At 41.8% G+C, this 24,235-nt stretch overlaps 1 protein-coding gene across 8 annotated transcripts in view; it reads right to left on the bottom strand.

Annotated features, from left to right (window-relative positions):
* The window catches only part of ntng1a (netrin g1a), a 118,396-nt gene that overhangs the window by 21,000 nt on the left and 73,161 nt on the right, over positions 1-24,235 (bottom strand). For all 8 annotated transcript variants that reach the window (XM_059524947.1, XM_059524953.1, XM_059524946.1 and 5 more), the window contains exon 4: positions 6,713-6,885. In XM_059524947.1, coding sequence (XP_059380930.1) covers positions 6,713-6,885 — 173 coding nt within the window. The remainder of the gene's footprint in view (positions 1-6,712; positions 6,886-24,235) is intronic.

The following is a 24,235-nucleotide window of genomic DNA, read 5'->3' as shown; positions in this document are numbered from 1 at the left end:
GGCTTTTAGTCATGGTGCGCATTCATCCTCACGATTCATGTAAGTGCAATTCAAACTCTTTTTTTAATGTATTTATTTATTCATCTCTCCTCTTTTGAGTTGGACAGTCGTCCGCCTGAGATGGACGCAAAATATCATGTGTCATATTATTAGATTACCTTTCAATCACAGTGGTTTTCAACCCCCCTCACCTGCTGGAACTCTCCATTATGTGGGGGAGCAGGAATCAAATTGTGAAGCCTGATGCAGAAACACATTAGGCTGCTTATGTTTATTGCATACTCCATTGATTTTTACCATTTGCACTCTGGGGCTATTCGAGTCTCCAGGATCAACCATTGATGGGCAGTAGTGTGTGTGCTAAATGAATACACACCCAGGAATTTTTTTTTCATTTTACCCGTTCTTTATTTTACATGTTCGGTTGTCATTTTCATGCTATTGGCTGTTTAACACACCTGAATTATTATCTGACAAAATGTTAAAAAACGGTACCTTTCGGGGGTGGGGGGTGCAAATAAGGTAGAAAGATGTCCCACCAGAGACGCGCAACAATGCCTGAAAGTCACAACTTTGACAGATTTTTTCAGATTGTATATATATTATAAATATGCCTGTATATACTGTACTTATTATATGTTTCTTCTATTTAAACAAATACTTCCTTGATTTTGTGCGAACCCACCTTTCCATAAATTAATAAGACCCTTTTCTCATAATCAAGCAATTATGCTGTCAAAATACTACTACAATGTTGTATGAACCTGCACAGAATGATAAAGAATAGACAGTCTCTTGGGAGACAAATCCACCCACACACACCTAAACACATGTTATACTGACAGTTAATTTTTCAGGCTTCCTCCCAGAGGTTGAAGGGACGTAATTAACCCAACCTGGGCAAGATACCAGATCTGTCCTGCCCTACATAACACACTCACTCGCCTGCCAAGTCATCCAGCTTGAGGGATTCCCGCTGGACCGCACAAAAATTGTGACGACTTTCCTTTTTTCCAATTTGAAAGCCAATCTGTCCCTTAACCGGCCACTTTCTTTGCCAGAGAAAGGACAATACCTTCTGTGATGCTTTATTTCATGTTTCATGTTGAAAACAGAGCTAGCTGAATTGCTGGTGGCCTCATTATTGTTGTTCTGGTAGAGCAACATCCTGACCTTCACAGAGTCTCATCTGTTTGCTTTTTCTGTCCACCTGGACATTCCGGTAACGCTTATCTACAAAATTTCTACCCTAGGCAAAGTTTGTAATTACTTTCTCTGGCCGCTTACATTTCCTGGCCATCCATCATCCATTTTCCATCCGGATGTGAGCCATGACATGAACAAGCAACCATGTGCCTCAAAACAGAAATGTAACAATCCACACCAGTGGAACTTGTTGTCCAACCTCCACTACAGTAACGGTGCCTCCATCTGAATGTCTTAAAGTGCAGAGTGAATAGATTTGTACGGGAGATGGCAAGTATGAAAAAGTGACTGCGATGAGTCAGTTAAGATTCTGGGAATGCGACGCATGGCAGAAAATCCTGTGATGGAAGAAACAAATATTTGAAAGAGAGATTACCGTTGCGGCAGCACAGAGAAAGATGTGGAAAAGGCAGAGTAAACAATCCAGGTCTCATGGGGGAATAAGGAGAACATAACACAAAACAAAGAAAGAGGATAAATCAGATAGAAAGAGGGAGCGAACCTAATATGCTTTCGGAGCTGACACTACGAGAGTCAAGATGGAAAAGGAAACCGTGGGGGTTGTGGAGGATATGCAGCCAGGGTGGAGATGTTAACATGAATAATTAGATAACAAAAACGGTACAAAATAACTTTCCTCTTCTGGGAGAAGACAAGATGGCCACCTGGCCCTTCAGATAGCACTAATTATAGCATTGGCTAGCATAGGCGTACGGCAGTGGAACAAGGACTGAGGACACGCTTAATTACACTTCAAGATCATTCATGCTACACAACAAGAAAGGCAAACACCTTCTACAGGACGGAACACGGCTGGAATCAGCTTCCTCTCTGAGTGTATGTTCTTTCTATAAGAAAGTTTGCATGTCTGAGGATGGCAGGTGGGGGAGGAAGGGTACAGCTGTTATAGTTTCAGCCCAGGAATGAACCGTTAGATTCAAGGACGCCAAACAACGCCAGGCGAAAACACTGACATCTGGTAGCCCCTTACTTATGTATACTAATTAAAAAACAAAACCAGCCATCAGTCGTACACTACGGCACTGTTGATAATAATTTACTCTCATTGCGACTGTCATCACCAGATGTGCTGGGCTGTCTTCTCTAGCTAGGCTGAACGGAAGTAAATGAGGTATTATGAATCTCCTCCCCTGGTGGATCTCGCTCAAGCATGATTTTCATGGCTCCTGTTGTATGCTGAGTGGAATTTTGTATCCAAATAATTAAATGTTAAAAAGCTGTAAAATCAATAAGTCGCATAAAAGCTTATATCATGTTCAGCTTTTACCCTCACGGACTGATGAGGAGCGATAAAAACCTTTACTGAAACAGTGTCGGGACACATCTCTCTCTTTAAGTGCTTTGATCACAAGTAATTTACAAGGCCAGACCGGGCTGATTTGAAGTTTCATTTGCACAGTTTAATCCTGCCAGGACAAGAGGAATTAGTCAGTTCTCTGTAAAGAAGTGCTGTCTTAAACCACAGAGTATTACTCAGCAGAGACGTGGAAAACAATTAGCATCACTTGCTAATCCTCTCTGCGCATTTTTAAATGTAAACGGGGAGTTGCTGATTTCCCTGCAGTCGCTGTGTTTGGGAAACAGCAGGCACAGTGCAGATCAGACCTTATTTTGAGTCGCATCATGAAACCCTTCATCAATCTGGCAAGCCATAAAACACAAACATTAGTCAAGTTTAAGAAGGCATTTTAGATTCAGCATGGGCCAGAACATTGCATGTGAGTCCCATTGCCACCTTTTCAAGGAGGGAGAAAATGGGGGCACCCTCATCACTTCCCCTCTCCTCGAGAGCAGAAATGGTCTGTCATTGCTAATTCTTGAACTGATCGCTCTCCGACTTGCCGTTCCGACGTAAAGCGAGTACCTAGCTACTTCTCAGAAGCTTTGACAAAGAGTGATATCCAACGCTGTTTCCTCAATCTCAAACTCTTTTCCTGGTTTTTCTGATCCTCTCAGACTAAAAGGAATAACTCTGTCCTACACAGAAACAACAGAACATAGACAACTAAATATTTTATATGTGTGTGTGAGTGTGTATATATCAATAGACAAAAAAAACATTGTACGGCCGAAAAATTATCGATTTTTCATTTATGCCAAAAATCGTTAGGTTATTAAAGATCATGTTCCATGGAGATATTTTTTTTTAACAATTTTCTACTGTAAATATAGAAAAACTTAATTTTTGATTAGTAATATGCATTGCTAAAAACTTAATTTGGACAACTTTAAGGTGATTTTCTCAGTATTTAGATTTTTTTGCACTCTCAGATTCCAGATTTTCAAATAGTTGTATCTCGGTCTGAAAATCTCGACAAATTGACCCTTATGACTGGTTTTGTGGTCCAGGGACACACACACACACGCTAATTAGATTAATTAATTATGGTGAAAAATAATGCATTAAAATTATTAACGCATCTAACGCACTTGCGTGGGTCATCTGACATTCAGTAAAATTAATTGATGACAAAATATGAGGCAGGGCAACAACTCACTTCACGATTGAGCCTATAGAATGCAGTTAGAATGTCCCAAAATTCAAGATTTTCTTCTCACATTTACATCATATAGTTAAGCAATATCACACAAGCAATAGGCTAAGTGCAATATCACATGAGTGCAAATGTGATACTGATCTTATACAACAGTTCAATAATTAAGAAGTTAATATTGTGTTATTTTTGCTCAATTTCGCCAACAAATGTTGCCATTACTTCCACCTACTGGCAGTTTTAGTTTATTTTAGAGTATCATTTCATTAAAGAAATAAATTCATATTCCCATAGTAATATTAATACAATTTATAAAACAAATTATTAAAGGTGTAGTTAACCAACCCAAAAATGAAATTTGTGTCATCATTTACTCACCCTCATGGTCCAAAAGGGTATATGTAATAAATGTCCTGGAAAAGTTCATTTATTTCAGTAATTCAACTTAAATTGTGAAATTTGTGTATTAAATAAATTCAGTGCACACAGACTGAAGTAGTTTAAGTCTTTGGTTCTTTTAATTGTGATGATTTGTGAAGTGACATTCAGCCAAGTATGGTGACCCATACTCGGAATTTGTGCTCTGCGTTTAACCCATCCAAAGTGCACACACAGAGCAGTGAACACACACACACACTGTGAGCACACACCCGGAGCAGTGGGCAGCCATTTATGCTGCGGCGCCCGGGGAGCAGTTGGGGGTTCGATGCCTTGCTCAAGGGCACCTAAGTCGTGGTATTGAAGGTGGAGAGAGAACTGTACATGCACTCCCCCCACCCACAATTCCTGCCGGCCCGGGACTCGAACTCACAACCTTTCGATTGGGAGTCTGACTCTCTAACCATTAGGCCACGACTTCCCAACTTTTGGCTCACATTTACAGTAACAAAAACCCACTAATTCAACAATCTCAACAAATTAGAATAAGACCAATAAAAAAATACAAACTTTTTTTTAGTGAATTGTTGGCCTTCTGGAAAGTATGTCCATCTACTGTACATGTACTCAATACTTGGTAGGGGCTCTTTTTGCTTTAATTACTGCCCCTATTCGGCGTGGCATGGAGGTGATCAGTTTGTGGCACTGCTGAGGTGGTATGGAAGCCCAGGTTTCTTTGACAGTGGCCTTCAACTAATATATGAACAAACCTATAAAATACTTTTTTTTAATTTAATTTTTTTAATTGCTGTAATTAACATGACCTACAGTAATGCTTCATTCATTTTAGTGCATCATTTTTAGAATGTGTTGGATTATTGCATTTATTCTGTGCATGCACTTGCATACAATGCTACAATGTGCTACAATACTACTTATAGGATAAAAATAGCAGATTACTGGACATCTACTAACCTACATCAACTCTATTTTTACTGCTAGTTTTTTTTCATTTACCCCACTTGTTTCCATTGCCCTTCCACATGGTGTCAAGCACATAGAACTGTTGTAAAATCAGCTGCAATTGGTTTTAAAATGACAAACTGCCTTTCTTATGTCTGAAATATTATTATTGTTTAATCTAATTATTTTTATTCCAAAGGGAATGATCTAATGATCTATGGCTTTTGCAGCATTATTATGTTATGGATTTCTCACTCTACTCACACAGGACCATAATAAGGGGTTTAAGGTGAGGCTGTGTGCTGGCTTTTTCTTTTCTTTTTTTTTAATAATGTCCTGTCAATCTCAGTCCTTCAAAACACTCCACCGGCTCCTAGAGAGTCATGAGGTACAGCAGCTGCCAGGAGGCACGCGTCACTCCACTCATACACATGCATCTACACACACACAAACCTGCTGAGGACTGAAAAGAAAGTTTTGGCATGCAACAGTTTCTGCATGCTAAAGTCATATCTGTGGTTTGTGCTGCTGCTTTAGTCCCAGAAGCATATGGTGTGTGTTTAATAGTACTAGTTTACTTCTGGGCAAACATTCTGTGTGTTGGATTGAAAGCTCTGTCTCCTGCCATTTGAACTGAACTGCAGTGGTGGTGCAGTCCTCTGGCTGGAATTACAAACAGCACTGGTTTTCTAAAGGCTAACTGTCCTTCTGTTATAGTTCTAACATTTGACATGCAGTGCATTCTTTGAAAGACTACAAGTATGCCATTTAAAAACTGTGTGACTTTCTTTCTTTCTGTTTTTTTTTGGACTTTTATAAAATAATAAAAAAAATAGCAAAAAGACTGAAATATTATTTACAATATTTTCAGTTCTACAGAACAAAAAGTATGTCATACATGTTCATGATGGTGAGATTTTTTAATTATTATTTCTTTATTGTAGGTCCTTTGGAACAGCCATAATGGTAATACTATGGCATTCTCTGAAGTACTGTGAATGTAAATACAGTATGGCATATGGAAATCATACAGTACCATAGTATACAGTGAGATGTGAATACTAGAAATGTTTAATTTAATCCTGGAAACAAACTGAAAAGTTTATGATTTTAATTATGATAAAAAAATAATAATAAGTAAAAGATTTTCAAATCTGTAGAGCTTATTCAGCTCAAGTGCTGATGTCATCAAAGCTAAAGAAAGACATATCAAATAAAATTTCAGAAATTCACATTTCATTTAAATATTTTGGGATTTAATATCACAAGTGATATTCATAGTACCACCAAGTTTTGGACTATATCTCAATGCAGTACACAATAACAAGTATTTAGTTTGTAATTCAACAGAAACCAGTGTTGATGATGTTTGATAGCCCTTCTTAAAGTTTAGAAGTGACTGTGTTGTTCAGCGTTTGGTGTCAGAGTTCCTGTGAGGACCTGTTTTTTAAACTGGAAGTAGGGTAATAGCTTCTGGGGAGACAGCATGAGCGCATTGTGAAAGGTAGGACAGCAGTAAGAGAGATGGTTTATAGTCAGAATAAAAGGACATGTGAGCCTTGTTATCCACAAACACAGAGCCCATATTGTTCTTTCCAGTAAGTGGAATGGGAATATGTGTGTATGTGTGTGTGTCTGTGTGTACTCACAGATATTTGCTGTGCCCTTGGGGATAGGGAGATAGGACCCTGCGCTCCAAGCTCTGGCCTGATAATTCCTCTTACAGCGGCCACAGTCAGGCCCTGTGGTGTTGTGCTCACACTCACAAGTCAGTCTCTCTTTGTCAAAGATGCAGCTGTTGGCATGAAGGTTGCACTTGCACCTGTCACAGTGAAAGAAAGAGAGAGAAAAATAAATTAAACACAAGCCCTTGTGGATTTTCAATCGTGGAGTTCAATTACACCCGAGAGGGAGAAAAAAATTGGAACCAGCACTTAGAGACCAGAGTGACCTTGTAAATCATTTGCATTTCAACTAAACGTGAATCGGCATGTGGGGGTATTCTGAAGCTTCCAGAAAGTGACTTCAAAACCTTGCACATGGTGTCAAGGATTCTGCAAAATCAACATCATTATTTTTATGTTTTTTTTTTCTTTCCTCTCGAAAGATAGGTTATTTATAATTATCCCACTGGAAAAGAAATAATTACATACAGTTCACACTTGCAATGAGTGAAAGAAAACTGCTAAATAATATTAAAAAAATAAGTGCATTTAAGTATATTTGGGGTATATGTTGAGCACTTATTATTTACAAATGTTGTGCTATATGCATTCTATTTAATATCAATCAATTCCAAAGCAGTTGTGAAAGTTTTAAATCCTCAGAGGGAGTCATGCTTAAAATGTTGTTGGTAATACATTTAGTATGGCCACTGAGGACAAGCCCCAGCAAGCATTTGTATCAAACACACTATGTAGGGAGGTTTGCTCCCCCCGTTTCCTCTCTAAGCACGGAAATTGATTTTGTATACAGGAAGGCAATAGATGGATATTTCTGTGGCACACATGTAGTACTGATGTAAAGAAATGTGATGCAGTTATGTGAAACTGTTCTGCAGCTAGAACAGAGTAGCTTAACTTGTTTAGACTATATGTGTGTCTGTTTTTCAGTTCACATCTGATTCTTGCTCCTAATTTAAAAACAAATTGACCATCACTTGCACAAATATTTTTTTGGACTCATTTATTGAATAACAATTATCCTTAACCTCTTCTGTATATACAGCCATAATCATAATCCACCTTGTTTCCCCAACTTGACTACACGTGATTAAGTGTGACTCCAATGAATCAATTTTGTGGAGTAAGGTAATAGAAAATTATTCGTAAAAATGGAAATAGAAAACGGAATTTAAACATACAAATGAATGATGGAAATTAATATAAATATACAAGCCTTCAATGTAAATGTATTACTATAAAGTTATTATTAAAGCTGAAATAATACTTTGCAGTAATAAACATCATGTCTCATATGCCATTCATTAAGTTAGGAAAAAAATAATTCCTTTAAAGCTTCACAGCTTCATTCTAACAAATTAAACTAACACTGTAAAAAAAAAAAAAAAAGCTGATCAGTCACTAGTCTTTGATCTAACTTTTTCCAGACTGAGGCTCCTTGCGGATTACGGGCATAACCAGGCTCTTGATGTCTGCCGTCTCTCTTCCTCACACAGGTGTATGGTCTGCCCTGCGTGGGCACAGAGGAGCAATATTTAAACCATTAAAACCGGTGTGTCCAAAGAGATGCACGTGCAGGGGCTGATAAATATGATGCACTGTATCACGTTTGTAAGTGACAAATGACTGCTCAGTCCCCGCAGGTATACACGGGCAGAATAAATGAGAGGGCATTATTCTCCAGACACCCTGATTTGCATCTCATTATCTATAGTTTTTTAATTTAACAGAAGGGCATGTCAAATCTCAAGATTCTAGGACATCCTCTTTAAAACTGGCACCTGTCAGCCAAACATGAATCTGTTGCTTCTGTGAAATGTCAGCAAGCTTGGAAACATAAAATCTCCCAAAAAATAATGACATATGATGCAAATTAGTCCCTGATATTATAGTGGGTCATTAAACTGCATATAAACAGCAATTAATAGACTTCTGAGACATATTAAAACTACACAAGAGTAAAAACCATAAAAACAGGCTGTTTTACAGTGACATGTAACATTTCAAATAGGCAATGAGGTACTTATTCAGTAAGAACTATGCATTGCAGTGAATGGCTCACCATCCTGAACTAACAAGGCTGGTCCAGTGACTGAACAAAACAAAGCCATCGAGCTGCAAGAAATAAAAGGCATGCATGGCATTCTGATGAAGCTTCCTTGTTCAGTTCAGGTGGAGGTCTCAGATTCCATGTAGCTTGACCTTCATATCCTCTTATCACAAGTAACATTTTAATCACTGTGTTGATACGAGGCAGAGCTGTGTATCTGATGTAATGAAGGGGACAGAGTAAGGGCCCGCCGGGTCTCTTTGCCGTCGGCATGGTAGCATCGCTAACAGAAACGAAACATTCTCCTTCCAGTCTGGTCACCAGGGGAGACGAGGTGCAATAGCTGCCTCAAGGAGAAACGCAGCAAAAATATATACTTAATTAGACGTTAATGCCAAAGCTGCTCTCCAGGGCTCCATCATAGAAACTGTCTGTCTTAATTTAACCAGGCTATACCATATTCACAAACACTACCTTACAATCTGATAAAGGATTGCAGTGAATGTGCATGTGCATTCTGATTGTGAGTTTCCACAGCAGTCTAATATGGCCAGCAGCCATACCCCCCCTCTAGCCCAAGACTGGTTGCCCACGGAAGCTAAGCAGGGTTGAGCCTGGTCAGTACCTGGAAGGGAGACCACTTAGGAAAACCAGGTGTTAGTGAGGCCAGCAGGAGTGCTCACCCTGTGATCTGTGTGGGTCCGAACGCCCCAGTATAGTCACAAAGACACTATAATGTAAAAACAGCACCATCTTTTTTAAGGGGTGTAAAAAAGAGGATTAGGGGTGTAACCCCGGCATCCTGGCCAAATTTGCCCATTGGCCTCTGACCATCATGGCCTCTTAATCATCCCCATATCCTGATTGGCTTCATCACTCTGTCTACTCTCCACCAATAAGCTGGCGCAGGGCCAGCCCTGACCAATTTGATGCCCTAGGCAAGATTTTACCTGGCGCCCCATGCATCACAGCCCATTTCACCCTGTCATTGTGTTCATGATTTAGCATATATATATATATATATATATATATATATATATATATATATATATATATATATACACACACACACACACACACACACACACACATTACAGCAGAACTGTTTCCAACCCTCATAATAAATCATCATATTAGAATGATTTCTAAAGGATCATGTAATAGACCGGATGTCACATGTGACACTGAAGAATGGAGTAATGATGCTGAAAATTCAGCTTTGCATCACAGAAATAAATGATAATTTAAAGTATAATAAATTGAAAACAAATTATTTTAAATTGTATTAATATATCACAATATTAAATTTTTTCTGTATTTTTGATCAAATAAATGCAGGCTTGATGAGCAGAAGAAACTTCTTTCAAAAACATTAAAAATAGTAATGTTTCCAAATTTTTGGCCTGTTCTGTGTCCCCCCAAAACTCCACAAATGTAGAGTAAAACATTAATAAAAAAGTGATAATAAAAAATGCGTCTTAAAACTGACATGATTGTACAAAATCACAGTCTGGGGACTAAGAATTCAGAACAACTGCTAACATTAAGTTTAAGGTAAAAATAACTGCCATGAAATTATAGTATCTTACTCCTATGCAATAAATTGTTCTTTCACTACATCTCTTTACCTCTGTCTTTATCCTCTTCTCTTCTTTTTGGCACTGTATCTATCACAGACTATGCTCATTTATAATGTGTCATGTAAATTCGGCCTTCCGTCCAGGGCCGGCCCGCGGCATAGGCGGTATAGGCAAATGCTAAGGGCGCCACTCATCCATAGGGGCGCCAGTATTAGTGAACGAGTGAATTTTTTTATTTTAATTTATTTTTTTTAGAATAGGCTACTATTTAAAAACCATTAATTCGAAACACTACAAAATAAAGCAAAAAAAAAAAAAAAAAAGTCCGGCTCTTCAATCTTCCCCCGCCCATCGAGTGCTTGAAGTGCGTCAGAAACAGAGCGCGCGTGATCAGTTGTTGGTAATTTGTTGTGTAGCGTGCCCGACACCGCATCCAATGTAGACAGCAGTCACAGCACTGCTTTTGTTAACACACAGCTCGTAGAAACGGGCCTGGCAGCTCGCGCCAGTTCTAGACACGGTGAAAGTTTCCTGATTGTAACGGAAGGCCGAATTTACATGACACATTATAAATGAGCATAGTCTGCGATAGATACAGTGCCAAAAAGAAGAGAAGAGGATAAAGACAGAGGTAAAGAGATGTAGTGAATGAACAATTTATTGCATAGGAGTAAGATACTATAATTTCATGGCAGTTATTTTTACCTTAAACTTAATGTTAGCAGTTGTTCTGAGTTCTGAGTCCCCAGACTGTGATTTTGTACAATCATGTCAGTTTTAAGACGCATTTTTTATTATCACTTTTTTATTAATGTTTTAGTTGTGCAGTTTTGGGGGGATACAGTACAGGCCAAAAGTTTGGAAACATTACTATTTTTAATGTTTTTGAAAGAAATTTCAAAAACATTAAAAAGATGCGATATGTGAACGGCCCCTAGAGGCAGACGTCTGAAATGAAAGGCAAGAACAGCTATTTATTTAGCTTTAGACTGTTACATGAAAATTTAAAAATGAAATGTCATAATTATAATGTTTTGAGAGTTTACTTATGTAATTGTTGCATTAGGCTATGAATTAATAAATGTTTATTGATAAGATCTAGCTATTTCATATCTCTTCATTTAGCTAACAAATTAGGGAGAGGAGAGGCCTTAAGGAATTGAATTTGTCAAATAAATGAATTACATTTTTCTTTGCGTTTGTGTATGTGATATTATATATGACGACACATCGTTTGTGTGTATGTGATATATATGACGACACACAACCCCCCCCCCCCCCGGTCCTTTTTAATATCTCCCTAATTATGAGGTCTCAAGGTTGGCAAGTATGGGCACGCTACACAACAAATTACCAACTGATCGTGCGCGCGCTCTGTTTCTGACGCACTTCAAGCACTCGATGGGCGGGGGAAGATTGAAGAGCTGGACTTTTTTTTTGCTTTATTTGGTAGTATTTCGAATTAATGGTTTTTAAATAGTAGCCTATTATAAAAAAATTGTTTACTCATTCTGGCGCCCCTATGGATGAGTGGCGCCCTTAGCATATACCGCCTATGCCGTAACAAACAAACAATAAAAAACTATGGAATTCAATGGAACCAGAAATATATGGTTATCAACAGTATCAGCAAAATACCAAGATATCTTACAGGTTTGGAATGACATGAGGGTGAGCAAATGATTGTAGATATTCTTATTTTTATTATTTATTTAGGTAGTTAGTTTGCTAATTAGTTGGTGGACTATCCCTTTAAAGAAATATGTTGAAACAAAATTCTGTCATTACTCAACTCAATCTTGTTCCAAACCTGACTTTCTTACTTCTGTGGAGTTTTATGTGTTTGTTTATGCATTGTCTATGGTATTCTTTTCAATACAATAATGGCTGTTAAGCTCAAAAATCAACGCTATATTACAAGTATTCTGAAGTCAATGCGGTCAAAGATTAAGATTTGTTATTTACTGAAAATCTTGCCCTCCATCATGACCCTTAAATTTCATACTTAACTGTTTGTATTCATTGAAACCTTAAGATGTGTAAAGGAAATTGTTCACCCAATGATTTTAAAAGTGTTTTACAGAATAAAATGCACATTGGTTTGGAACAACATGATGCTAGAATCTACCTATGCTCTTGTTTTTTGAACTACTACTTGGGGAAAGAAAATATTGTGTAGAAATAAATGTGTAATTCTAGAAATTAGGGTGTTGTGTGGTAAAGATGGCTAACATACAACAAAGAATAATAATGAAGGAGGTTTTTGTTCAGTCAGCTTTGAGTCTAACAAAAAAGTTTCAATGCAGAATGTCCTCTTTGAAAGGCAGAAGGAATAACATGCTGCTAATAGTGATTTATATATTTATCTTTTATTGATATACTAGTCTGTGACCTCCAAAATAACGGAAGCCTGACTGACAATAAGAGCACAAACAACATCGTATTTTCTCTTTTTAATGGTCCCCCTTTCAACTGACCTCTTGAAAAAAGAACTTGTCTTCATCATTTCATATCTTATCTTCTTGTGCCAGTTTGGAAACAGACAGCAAAACAGCCCAGGTTCTCAAGCCGCCTTGTGCTGTACTGACTTATCAGTGGATAATTATTAGCAATTATCTCCAAATGAAGCGTCCACATACATGGCTAAGCATGCTGATCCAACCACAAAAGGCTGAACGAAGACAGAATGGCCTGTGAGCGAGCTAAGTGAAGTAATTATGTTTAATTAAATGTGCAGGTGTTATTGTAACACAGAGAACAAGGTCAAAAACTCTAAAATAATTGTTTGCTCATGTCAGCGTATAAAAACCATTGTGTAAATTGTAAAGATGAGGAGGCAAACAGACTTATACTAAACAATGCAACAACAAAATTAAAAAAAGTGTTGCTGAGTAACTGGGGTACTGTAGTGCTTCAGAAGACTTGGACTATTGTGCACAAGTCATATGCACTAATTTAACTTTTTTTTTTTTTTTCACAAGCATTTTGTAAATTTTAAAAATTCTTAGTACTAATATCACAACAGATCATCAAAAGTGCAATTAAGTTACACACAATACACACAATCAAAAAATGTCCTTTTCACTACACAAAATAAGTGTTTCATCTATATAGGCCTAAATATGTCATGCACAGTAACGTCACAGTTACGTATGGTAACCCTCGTTCCCTGAAGGAGGGAACGGAGACGGCATGTCGGTGACCGACGAATATGGGATATCGCTTCGATAGACCAATCTACTTTGAGTGTAAACTAAACGAGCCAATGCACATTGGCATGCAATTATTGCATCCAGCTGCCGCTGATCACTGTGTGAGTATAGCGGCGGTACAGCAACCATGGCGATGGGACGTGGCGTCTCCGTTCCCTCCTTCAGGGAACGTGGGTTACCATACGTAACCGAGACGTTCCCTTTCAGTCGGTAACTCTCGACGCCACGTAGGTGACCGACAAATATGGGATCCCTATCAAAGCGCCATGGGTACTGCCCCTTCCAGTGCCCTGTGTGAGCCGCCTGCGCCCCTATTAGGTGTAGGCCGGGGCTCAGAACAAGTAGCTCCACTCACCGATGTCAAAGCACTACCTCACTGGGCGAGATTGGATAACACTGGGAAAACGTACCCGGTCCGCTTCGAACCAGGACGCTGCGGAAGCCCCATCCTTCCCGAAGGAGGTCTCGGAGGCAAATACACATATAGCATCCGTTTAGGAGCACACAGAGAAATTTTAGGTGATTAAAACCCTCTTGGGAAGGCAGAAGTCTGCCGGGGAAACACGGGCTCTAAGGCTAAACCATGGACTATACACATACGAGTACCGCTTAGGTCTCAATATGGAACCCACCCTTCCATGGTTCTCACGGATTCATCATGAAGGTCTGGCACCAGACGTTCCGCCGCATCCAGCTACTTAGGGTGATGGAGGATCTCAACAGGGTCTACAGTACGGACACTCTGGAGCAGTTTACAGTTTTTCTCAGTCGCTTTGGTACATTTCTCGAATCAAACTCACAATTTGCAAAACAGTAAGTGCATTTCTCAAAACAACTCGTACAAATAGCAAAACACCATGGATTACCTGCAAAAGCCAGTCTCTTGCTCAAAATCCTTAGTTCATCTCTCAAAAATAAATATCTGTGTCAATGAACATGTCAGTGCCATCGAATGACAAGTCCTTGTGTCATAGTTTACGGATAAGACAGTCAAATTGCTTAGTCATGTTGTCAATATAACAGTGTACTCTGGAGAGATGTTCTGATGTAAACTATGGCAACATTTTGGATGACAGTTACTGTATTAAACAGTATGCCATATATCCATTTCAAAAGTACAAATTTACACATTACTGTATGTGGGATATTGATTGAAAGAGACTGGATAGAATTCCCAGTTACACTTTTACTAGTGGTCTGGCCAAAAAAAAACCTTTACAATGTCATTGTGATATAGAAAAGGAAAAAGAAATAAGGGCACAAAGATGAAAATAAGTCAATTGTCTAGATGTGTAACTCTTGTGTTGTCCTCTGTCAATACAGTATAAGCTTTCCAACTGAAGATTCATGAGATGAACCTTTGAGCTTTTTCAGAGAAATGGTTTATCATTGGTTTATCATCTACATTCTCCTCATTAGTAAATATTCACTTGCACAATTCATGCCAAATTGACAAAAAGTCTAATAATAATGTTTAAAAAAAAGTGTGCTTTGCAGTTGACAACTATGACAACTAGATTAACCATTTTGCATTTAATGACTTATACGATGAACTAAAGACCCGATGTTTTGGGGGGTAAGACTATTGCACAGAAAACTATATAATAAATTTTGAGCAACATGACATTAGCAACTGATAATGTAGGAAACAACAGAGAATTGTACATAATCATTTGCATGGATGTACCAAAGCATTTGAAACTTGTCCAAAGAAATGAGAAACTGCTTTTTTGATGTGCACAAGTGACACAATGATGTGAGAATTGAACAGGTAGTTTTGAGAATTTCAATTCTGATCTGAGAAATGTACCAAAGCGACTGAGAAAAACTGTAAGCAAGCCAACACTAACCGGGGCCTCTCAGTGCCACTACCCGTTTGAGGTGAGAACACAGGAGGATACCGGCTCTACACGAAGGCTATAGAACCTAGCGAACGTGTTAGGGGTCACCCAGCCCGCAGCTCTACAAATATCTGTCAGCGAGGCGCCACGAGCCAGCACCCAGGAGGATGCAACACTTCTAGTTGAGTGAGCTCGTAACAGAAGTGAGAGCTCTGAACAGGCAGGGCACACTCTGAGCCTGATAAGCCAGGGTTATGGCATCCACAATCCAGTGGGCCATCCTCTGCTTAGAGACGGCACTCCCCTTCTGCCGGCCTCCATAACAGACAAAGAGCTGGTGTGAGGTCCTGAAGCTTTGTGTCCGGTCTACGTAGCACCTTAATGGTCGAACGGGACAAAGCACAGCCAGGGCTGGGTCTGCCTCCTCCAGGGGCAGCGCTTGCAGGTTCACCACTTGGTCTTTGAAGGGTGTAGTGGGAACCTTGGGCACGTAGCCAGGCCGGGGCCTCAGGATTACCTGGGAGTCAGCCGGTCCAAACTCTAGGCACGAATCGTCGAGCGAAAATGCATGCAGGTCCCCTACCCTATATAGAGGGGCCAGTGCAAGCAGGAGCAAAGTTTTCAATGAAAGAAACTTTAGCTCAACTGAATGCAAAGGCTCGAATGGGCCCTGCTGTAGTGATTTAAGCACTAGACTCAGGTCCCAAGAGGGTATACAGGGGGGCTGGGATGGATTTAACCTCCTGGCCCCTCTAAGGAACCTGACGATGAGGGCATGCTTACCCAAAGACTCCCAAAAGCCAGCTGTGTGCCACTGCGTCCATGCCGAGAGTTCCCTAGGTCAGGGAGTAGAACAACTGGCAGTGAGAGGTCTCTGGAGAAGCAAACAGGTCTACCTGAGCGGCTCCGAACCGTCTCCAAATCAGCTGGACCGTCAGGGGATGGAGTCGCCATTCTCCCGGGAGCATTGCTCGAGACAGCTCATCGGCTGTACGATTGAGCGGGCCTGGAATGTGAATGGCACGAAGTGACCTCAGAACCTTCTGACTCCAAAGGAGGAGGTGGCAAGTGAGTTGCGACATGCGACAGGAGCGCAGACAACCTTGTCGGTTGATGTACGCAACGGTCGCAGTGTTGTCCATTTGGACCAGCACATGCTTGCTTCGTAAGAGACCTTTGAGACGGTTCAAGGCAAGGTGTACTGCTAGCAACTCTAGGCAATTGATGTGCCACTGCAGCTGCGGGCCCATCCAAACCCCTGAGACTGCATGCCCGTTGTACGTGGCCCCCCAGCCGGTGGTGGAGGCATCCGTGTAAACCACAGCATGCCTGGAGATCTGCTCTAGGGGCACCCCTGCCCGGAGAAATACAAGATCTGACCACGGGGTGAGGGTTTGGCGACAGGCCGGTGTAACTTGGACCCGGTGAGTGCCACGCTTCCACGCCCACCTCGGGACTCGGCCATAAAGCCAGTGCTGGAGTGGTCTCATATGCAATAGGCCGAGCGGTGTAAGTGCCACCGCGGCCGCCATATGCCCCAGGAGCCTCTGAAAGAGTTTCAGTGGGACCGCTGTCCTGCCCTTGAACGTATTCAAGCAGGCTAGCACCAACCGCGCACGTTCCTCTGTGAGGCGTGCTGTCTGTTCGACCGAATCGAACTCCATACCAAGAAAAGAGATCCTCTGCCTTCGGCGAGAGTTTGCTCTTTTCCCAGTTGACCCGAAGGCCCAGCAGGCTCAGGCTCAGGCACATCGGAACCAGCAGAACCACAGCCGTACCCGCAGTGGGGCAGCGAGGTGGAACACAGGGACCCAACTCGGGCGGCTTGTAAGCAGGCCGGAGTGTGGTGTGGGGTGCAGGGCTCACCTGGTTCTACGGGTTGGCAGAGGGTGCGTGAGTAGGGCCTTTGTTGACGCTCTCGAACCGCCCGCTGCTGCCATCTGGCGAAGGAGGATGATGAGTGAGGTCCGGAGCTTGGCCGTCCGCAACTCTCCGTGCCCTCCTGGGACCCAGAGATAATGGAAATTACTCTTTTATCGAGTATTTGGGTAAAAAATTAAACAAAAGATTCTCCACCCGGCCCTCCTCCGGGGAGGGAGTGGTGTGTTCACCATCTCCCGAAGAGCAGATCCCTCCATCTCTGGGTCGCTCGCCCACGCCCGGCTCCACGGCGCTGCTTTGCTGGAGGCCGCAGCGAGATGCGGCGCGGGAGCGGGGGCAGACGCAAGGGGCCGCCCTCGGCGACGTGCAGGCTGGGGCACTGCGGCCGGCGGACGGGAGGAGGCAGCAGGTGCCCGCCGGGGGCAGGATGTGTCGTATCGCCTCAGTCTGCTTCCGGGCAGCCGAGAACTGCTGGGCGGAGCTCTCGACCGTGTCGCCGAATAGGCCGGTCTGGGACACAGGGGCATTGAGGAACCGGACCTTGTCGGTGTCCCTCATGTCTGTCAGACACAGCCAGAGATGGCGCTCCTGGACCACAAGCGTGGACATCGCACGACCCAAGGAAACTAGCGGTGACCTTCGTCGCTCAGAGCGCGAGGTCAGTGGCGGTTCGGAGTTCCTTTAGAAATTCTGGGTCGTGAACACCCTTGTGCAGGTCCTTCAATGCCTTAGCCTGGTGCACCTGCAGTAACGCCATGGCGTGTAAGGCGGAAGCAGCTTCCCTGCAAGCCGCATAGGCACCACTGTGACCCTCAAACCGCCCATGCTACTACCAGAAGTGGATCTCCTCTGTCCGCCAGAACGAGCCCCAGATCACAGCAGAGGCAGCGGGACTCCGCCCCCTTGAGGGTAGTGGAGCCTGGTTCGCAGCTCCGAGATGGTCATCTTCCCGCAATGGGAACATGACTCATCCACGAAAGCCACCTCAGCGTTCTTGATGCCCAGACACGTGAGGCAGCGATCGTGACCATCACCCGGTGCCAGGTAACGACCGCACCCAGAAACGCATGGTTGAAACGGCATCCTTAAAAGGAGGATCCGTCGTCTTTAAAAAGATGCACCCGTGGAACTCTTTTAGAGAGAATTTGCTCTTTTAGGAAATGCTCTTTCAGTGCTGAGGCGCACAGGGGAGATGGCCGCTTGCCACACGACAGGGGATAGTGCAGCCTGAAGTGTGCAACCCACTCGATACTGGAACGACCGCCACTGTAGCGCCGTCACGCCAACACATGAAGCTTCCCAGAGCGTGCTGAACTCGCAGTTCACCGTAGACACAGTCAAGGTAAGCAGAACGACACTGTCGCTCGGCTTCGAAACGAAAAGCTGGTATGCATTGCACCTGCTGCCTTCTTATACTCACGCAGTGATCAGCGGCAGGTGGATGTAATAATTGCATGCCAATGTGCATTGGCTCGTTTAGTTTACACTCAAAGTAGATTGGTCTATCGAAGCGATATCCCATATTCGTCGGTCACCGACGTGGCATCGAGAGTGACCGACTGAAAGAACTGCCTTTCATAAAGCTACTACTATCAAACTTCTCATTCAGTTTAATACATTTGTCTATTATTTAATCTAACTCATCTTAATGGCTAATCAGTGAATCATTTGATGCATCTATAGATATGGATTCAATAGATATAAATTCCAATCACGTTTCTACAGAACGTGATTAGAATTTAGGAATAACCAAATGCACTGAATTATTTTTACACTAAAAGTGATTAATCTGAGATGATAACCACTATTTTGTAAGGGTGTGTGTGTGGTTCAGGTAAACCTTTTTTTATTGGGACATAATGTCCCCACAAAGATGGCAATATCTGAAATCATTGTCCTTTTTTGGGTCATATGAGAGAAAAAAACAAGCAAACAAAAAACCTTAAGCGTATGGTTTAGGAGTAGGGTTATTGTAGGGAGAGACAGTATGAAACCAATTACCCCTATGGAATGTCACCATAATGATAGAAAAACCTGTGTGTATGTGTGTGTGTGTACCTACTTACCGTAACCATATTCTTGGGACAAATTGGTACCCAAAAGTAAGCAAAACTTGACAAATTCACCGAAAACCTCCTTTTGAGGATATCCTCATTTGTACATCTGTTTTGCTACTTGTGAACATACAGCAGGACACAAGAGAGAGGAGCTGATCAGAGAATGATCAGAAATGTTTCTGATCAAGTTTGCCAATATTTGGGCAAACTGATGGATGGCGCCGCACATGGCTGCTTCAGTGCTTGGCTCTCCAGTGTTTGTACTGTTTTTGTTCGTTTTTCCTGTCTTTTGTTTAACAAACACGATCAGTTTCACAAGGGATGAACTGCTGAACATTCGGCAGAACACACCACATGATATTTTTCCGGATTTCTATTATACAGACGTTTTACTGAACATTGTTATCGGAGGAGCAGCGGCGCTGATCAAGCGCTTCAGGACGCGCAGACGGGGAAAGCGAGCGGGAGCGCTCGTCAGACTCAGGAAGCGCGGATTTCGAACGCTGTTGCCTAGCATCCATCTCGCAAATCTCCGCTCTCTACCCAACAAAACGGACGAACTCCTTCTGCTCTCTCGGACAAATAAGGATTTCTCTCACTCTGCTGCTCTGTGTTTCACGGAAACCTGGCTGAATGACGCCATACCGGACAGCGCACTCCATCTGCCGGGCTTTCAGCTGTTCAGAGCGGACCACGAAGCAGAATCAACGGGGAAATCGCGCGGTGGCGGGACATGCTTTTACATCAATGAACGGTGGTGTACAGATGTAACTGTGTTAAAGAAGATGTGCTGTCCTGATCTAGAAACGCAGTTTATCAACTGCAAGCCGTTCTATTCGCCGCGGGAGTTTCACTCGTTCATTCTGGTTAGTGTTTACATTCCACCTCAAGCGCATGTGAGCTCAGCTTTACAGAAACTCGCTGATCAGATCACAGACACAGAACAACAACAGCCGGACTCTGTTTTAATCATTCTTGGGGACTTTAATAAAGCCAATCTCTCCCGTGAACTGCCAAAATACAGACAGCATGTTACCTGTCCCACCAGAGACAGTAATATACTGGATCACTGTTACACCACAATAAAGGATGCATATCACTCTGTTCCACGAGCAGCTTTGGGACGTTCTGATCACTGTCTGGTTCATCTTATACCGACCTACAAGCAGAAACTTAAATCTGCTAAACCTGTAGTAAAGACTGTGAAGAGATGGACCAGCGAAACAGAGCAGGATTTACAATCTTGTTTTGACATCACAGACTAGAGCGTTTTTGAAGCTGCTACCACCGATCTGGACGAACTCACAGAGACTGTAACATCCTATATTAGTTTCTGTGAGGATATATGCATTCCTACCAGGACTTATTTAACATTCAACAATGATAAGCCATGGTTTACAGTAAAACTCAGACACCTTCGTCAGGCCAAAGAGGATGCCTACAGAAATGGGGACAGGGTCTTGTACAATCAGGCCAGGAACACACTGAACAAAGAGATTAGAGCGGCTAAAAAGACCTACGCTAAAAAGTTGGAAGACCAGTTTACTTCCAACGACTCTACTTCAGTTTGGAGAGGACTGAGAGCCATCACAAACTACAAGACACCATCCCCTTGCACTGAGGCTAATCAACGACTTGCTAACGACCTGAATGAGTTTTATTGTAGATTTGAAACCCCCAACACCCACTCTGACCATCTCCCTACACAACCATTAACACCTCCTGCAATCCCCCTCTCCATACCTCCTGCTCTTCAAATCTGTGAAGATGATGTGCGCCAGGTCTTCAAGAAAAACAAAAGAAGAAAAGCACCAGGCCCAGATGGCGTTACACCAGCCTGTCTGAAAATCTGTGCTGACCAGCTGGCCCCCATCTTTTCACAGATCTTCAACAGATCTCTGGAGTTGTGTGAAGTGCATTCCTGCTTCAAACGCTCCACCATAATCCCCATTCCAAAGAAACCCAAGATAACAGGACTTAATGACTACAGACCTGTGGCTCTAACGTCTGTCGTCATGAAGTCGTTTGAAAAACTGGTTCTGGCTTACCTGAAGGACATCACTGGACCCTTACTGGACCCCCTGCAGTTTGCGTACCGAGCAAACAGGTCCGTGGATGATGCAATCAACATGGCATTGCACTTCACCCTGCAACATCTGGACAAAACAGGGACTTATGTGAGGATCCTGTTTGTGGACTTTAGTTCGGCTTTCAACACCATCATCCCAACAACCCTCCAGACCAAACTGACCCAGCTCTCTGTTCCTAGCTCTATCTGTCAGTGGATCACCAGCTTTCTGACAGATAGGCAACAGTTAGTGAGACTGGGGAAATTCATGTCAAACAGCTGCTCCACCAACACTGGTGCCCCTCAGGGATGTGTTCTCTCCCCTCTGCTCTTCTCCCTGTACACCAACGACTGCACCTCTAAAGACCCCTCTGTCAAGCTCCTGAAGTTTGCAGACGACACTACAGTCATCGGCCTCATCCAGGACGGTGACGAGTCTGCTTACAGACAGGAGGTTGAGCAGCTGGCTGTCTGGTGCAGTCTTAACAACCTGGAGCTGAACACGCTCAAAACAGTGGAGATGACTGTGGACTTTAGGAGAAACCCCCCTGCACTTTCCCCACTCACCATCATGAACAGCACTGTGGCTGCAGTGGAGTCATTCAGATTCCTGGGAACCACCATCTCTCAGGACCTGAAGTGGGACAATCACATTGGCTCCATTGTGAAAAAAGCCCAACAAAGGTTGTACTTCCTTCGCCAGCTGAGGAAGTTTAACCTGCCACAGGAGCTGCTGAAACAGTTCTACTCAGCCGTCATTGAGTCAGTCCTGTGTACTTCAATTACTGTCTGGTTTGGTTAAGCTACAAAATCAGATATCAGAAGACTACAGAGAACTGTTCGGACTGCTGAAAGGATTATTGGTGCTCCCCTGCCCACCCTCCAAGAACTGTACACATCCAGAGTGAGGAAAAGGACTCAGAAAATCACTCTGGATCCCTCACATCCAAGTCACCCCATCTTTGAACTTTTGCCATCTGGCCGGCGCCTCAGAGCCGCAAATACAAGAACAGCAAGGCACAAGAATAGTTTCTTCCCCCAGGCAATCTACCTCATGAACAGTTAAATGTTTCCCACTTAAACTTATGCAAAAATGTGCAATATCCTTATATTTATTTGTTACCCCTCCATCCTAGAACATTCCTGCATCTCACTCAATCCTATTCCATTATCATTTATAGCACAATTGTTTATACACTTATTTATTTGCCAATTTGTAATTCTCCTGTAATTTTTATTTTTTTTTGTCTGTGTGTTGTTGTCTCTGTTTACTGGAAGCTTATGTCACTAAAACAAATTCCTTGTATGCGCAAGCATACTTGGCAATAAAGCTCTTTCTGATTCTGATTCTGAAATGTTTCAGAAGAAGGGAGACAGATGGCATCAAATATAGCAGTTTACATTACATTATGCCATGTGATACTGTATACTGAAGCATTGCCATGGTAAAGACTGCACATTACTATAACTCAACCTTCATCTGAAAAATTTATCTAGAATATAGATTCAGTCATATGGCACAGTGAGGACATTTACTGCATTGACAGTAAACTTTTCTAGCAGAAAACCTTATGGCCATGTCATACCTTCATCACACCATTTGATAACACACTGGATAAATACTTTTACAAAACATTATTGATTTTATGTGAGATATGCAAGCTAGGTAATGTAACATGACAATTATTGCCTGTATCACTTTAATTATCTCAGCAACAAAGGTGATTTGAAACACAAATCTTGCATTGTTTGCTATTGAATGAACTGATTGTTAAAAGTACTAAACTGAAAGAAGATCATACTGTTGTGTTTTGGTGATTAATTCAAATGTTCTTAATACATATCACAATGATCTGGTGTTTTGAAACAATGATTATGTGGAATGAAAATATGCACAACTACAGTGAAATGATGAGGTCAGGTTTTGAAAGAATGACTAGTCATGTTACAAGTGTGATCAGTTTAAAGTTTTGTACTAAGAGTTTTGAAAATGTACAACTTACTTGTGAAAATAGTACCATACTAATAATAATAATAATACAATTATATTGACATTTCATGTCATTTTGTGTTCCACAGGAGGAGGAAAATCATATGGTTTTGGAACAAAAAAGATTGATAAAAACTTAAACCAAAATATAGACATTTGCTATTGTGTATATTGAAAATAATTTGGAGTACAGCCAAATTACTATAGTTCTGAAATGGGCTCAAGTCCCCAAATGTAGTACTCAGGATTGTAGCCATTTAGGTGTGGTATCTTGGGCTTTTTGAGGAACAATGGCTGAGCTTTTGAAGCAGATGGGAAAACTGCAGTGCTGGGTAGTGCTGCTTTCAAACATCCAGTTACTTAGAAAATGTACAAACTAACACATCCTGGCCATCACAGTGTTACAATTGTGTCCTTTATCTTTACTTTTTACTATCCAGCAGTAATTTTGCTTGGAATCATTTGAACTTGTTTTCCATTTGTTGAAGATGTTGTCTGAATTTTGATGATGGGTTTGAGGTTTTGGGTTTTGTCTGACTGTTATTTTTCTTGTAGTTGATTCAATGCTGTAGGCCTCCCTTATTTTAGATAGAAAGTTTGTTCAAAAGAGTTTCCCCAAATATTTAAAAGAACCTAATTCCACTTTTTTAGGATGCCAAGTTCTTAGATACCTTTGTTTCTTTCAGTCCTGATCTACTTGGCCATCTGCTGCTAGTGCATCTCTGAAAAACATGCTTCAAACTGAAAGAAGTGAATTCCTGAGGTGAGAAAAAAATTCATGTCATTCCAAAACCTTATTCCTTATTCCTTT

The sequence above is a fragment of the Carassius carassius genome, chromosome 35, assembly GCF_963082965.1.
Source record: "Carassius carassius chromosome 35, fCarCar2.1, whole genome shotgun sequence".
Taxonomy (NCBI): Eukaryota; Metazoa; Chordata; class Actinopteri; order Cypriniformes; family Cyprinidae; genus Carassius; species Carassius carassius.
The sequence above is the reverse complement of the archived record's forward strand: the minus strand, read 5'-3'. Positions and strand labels throughout refer to the sequence as shown.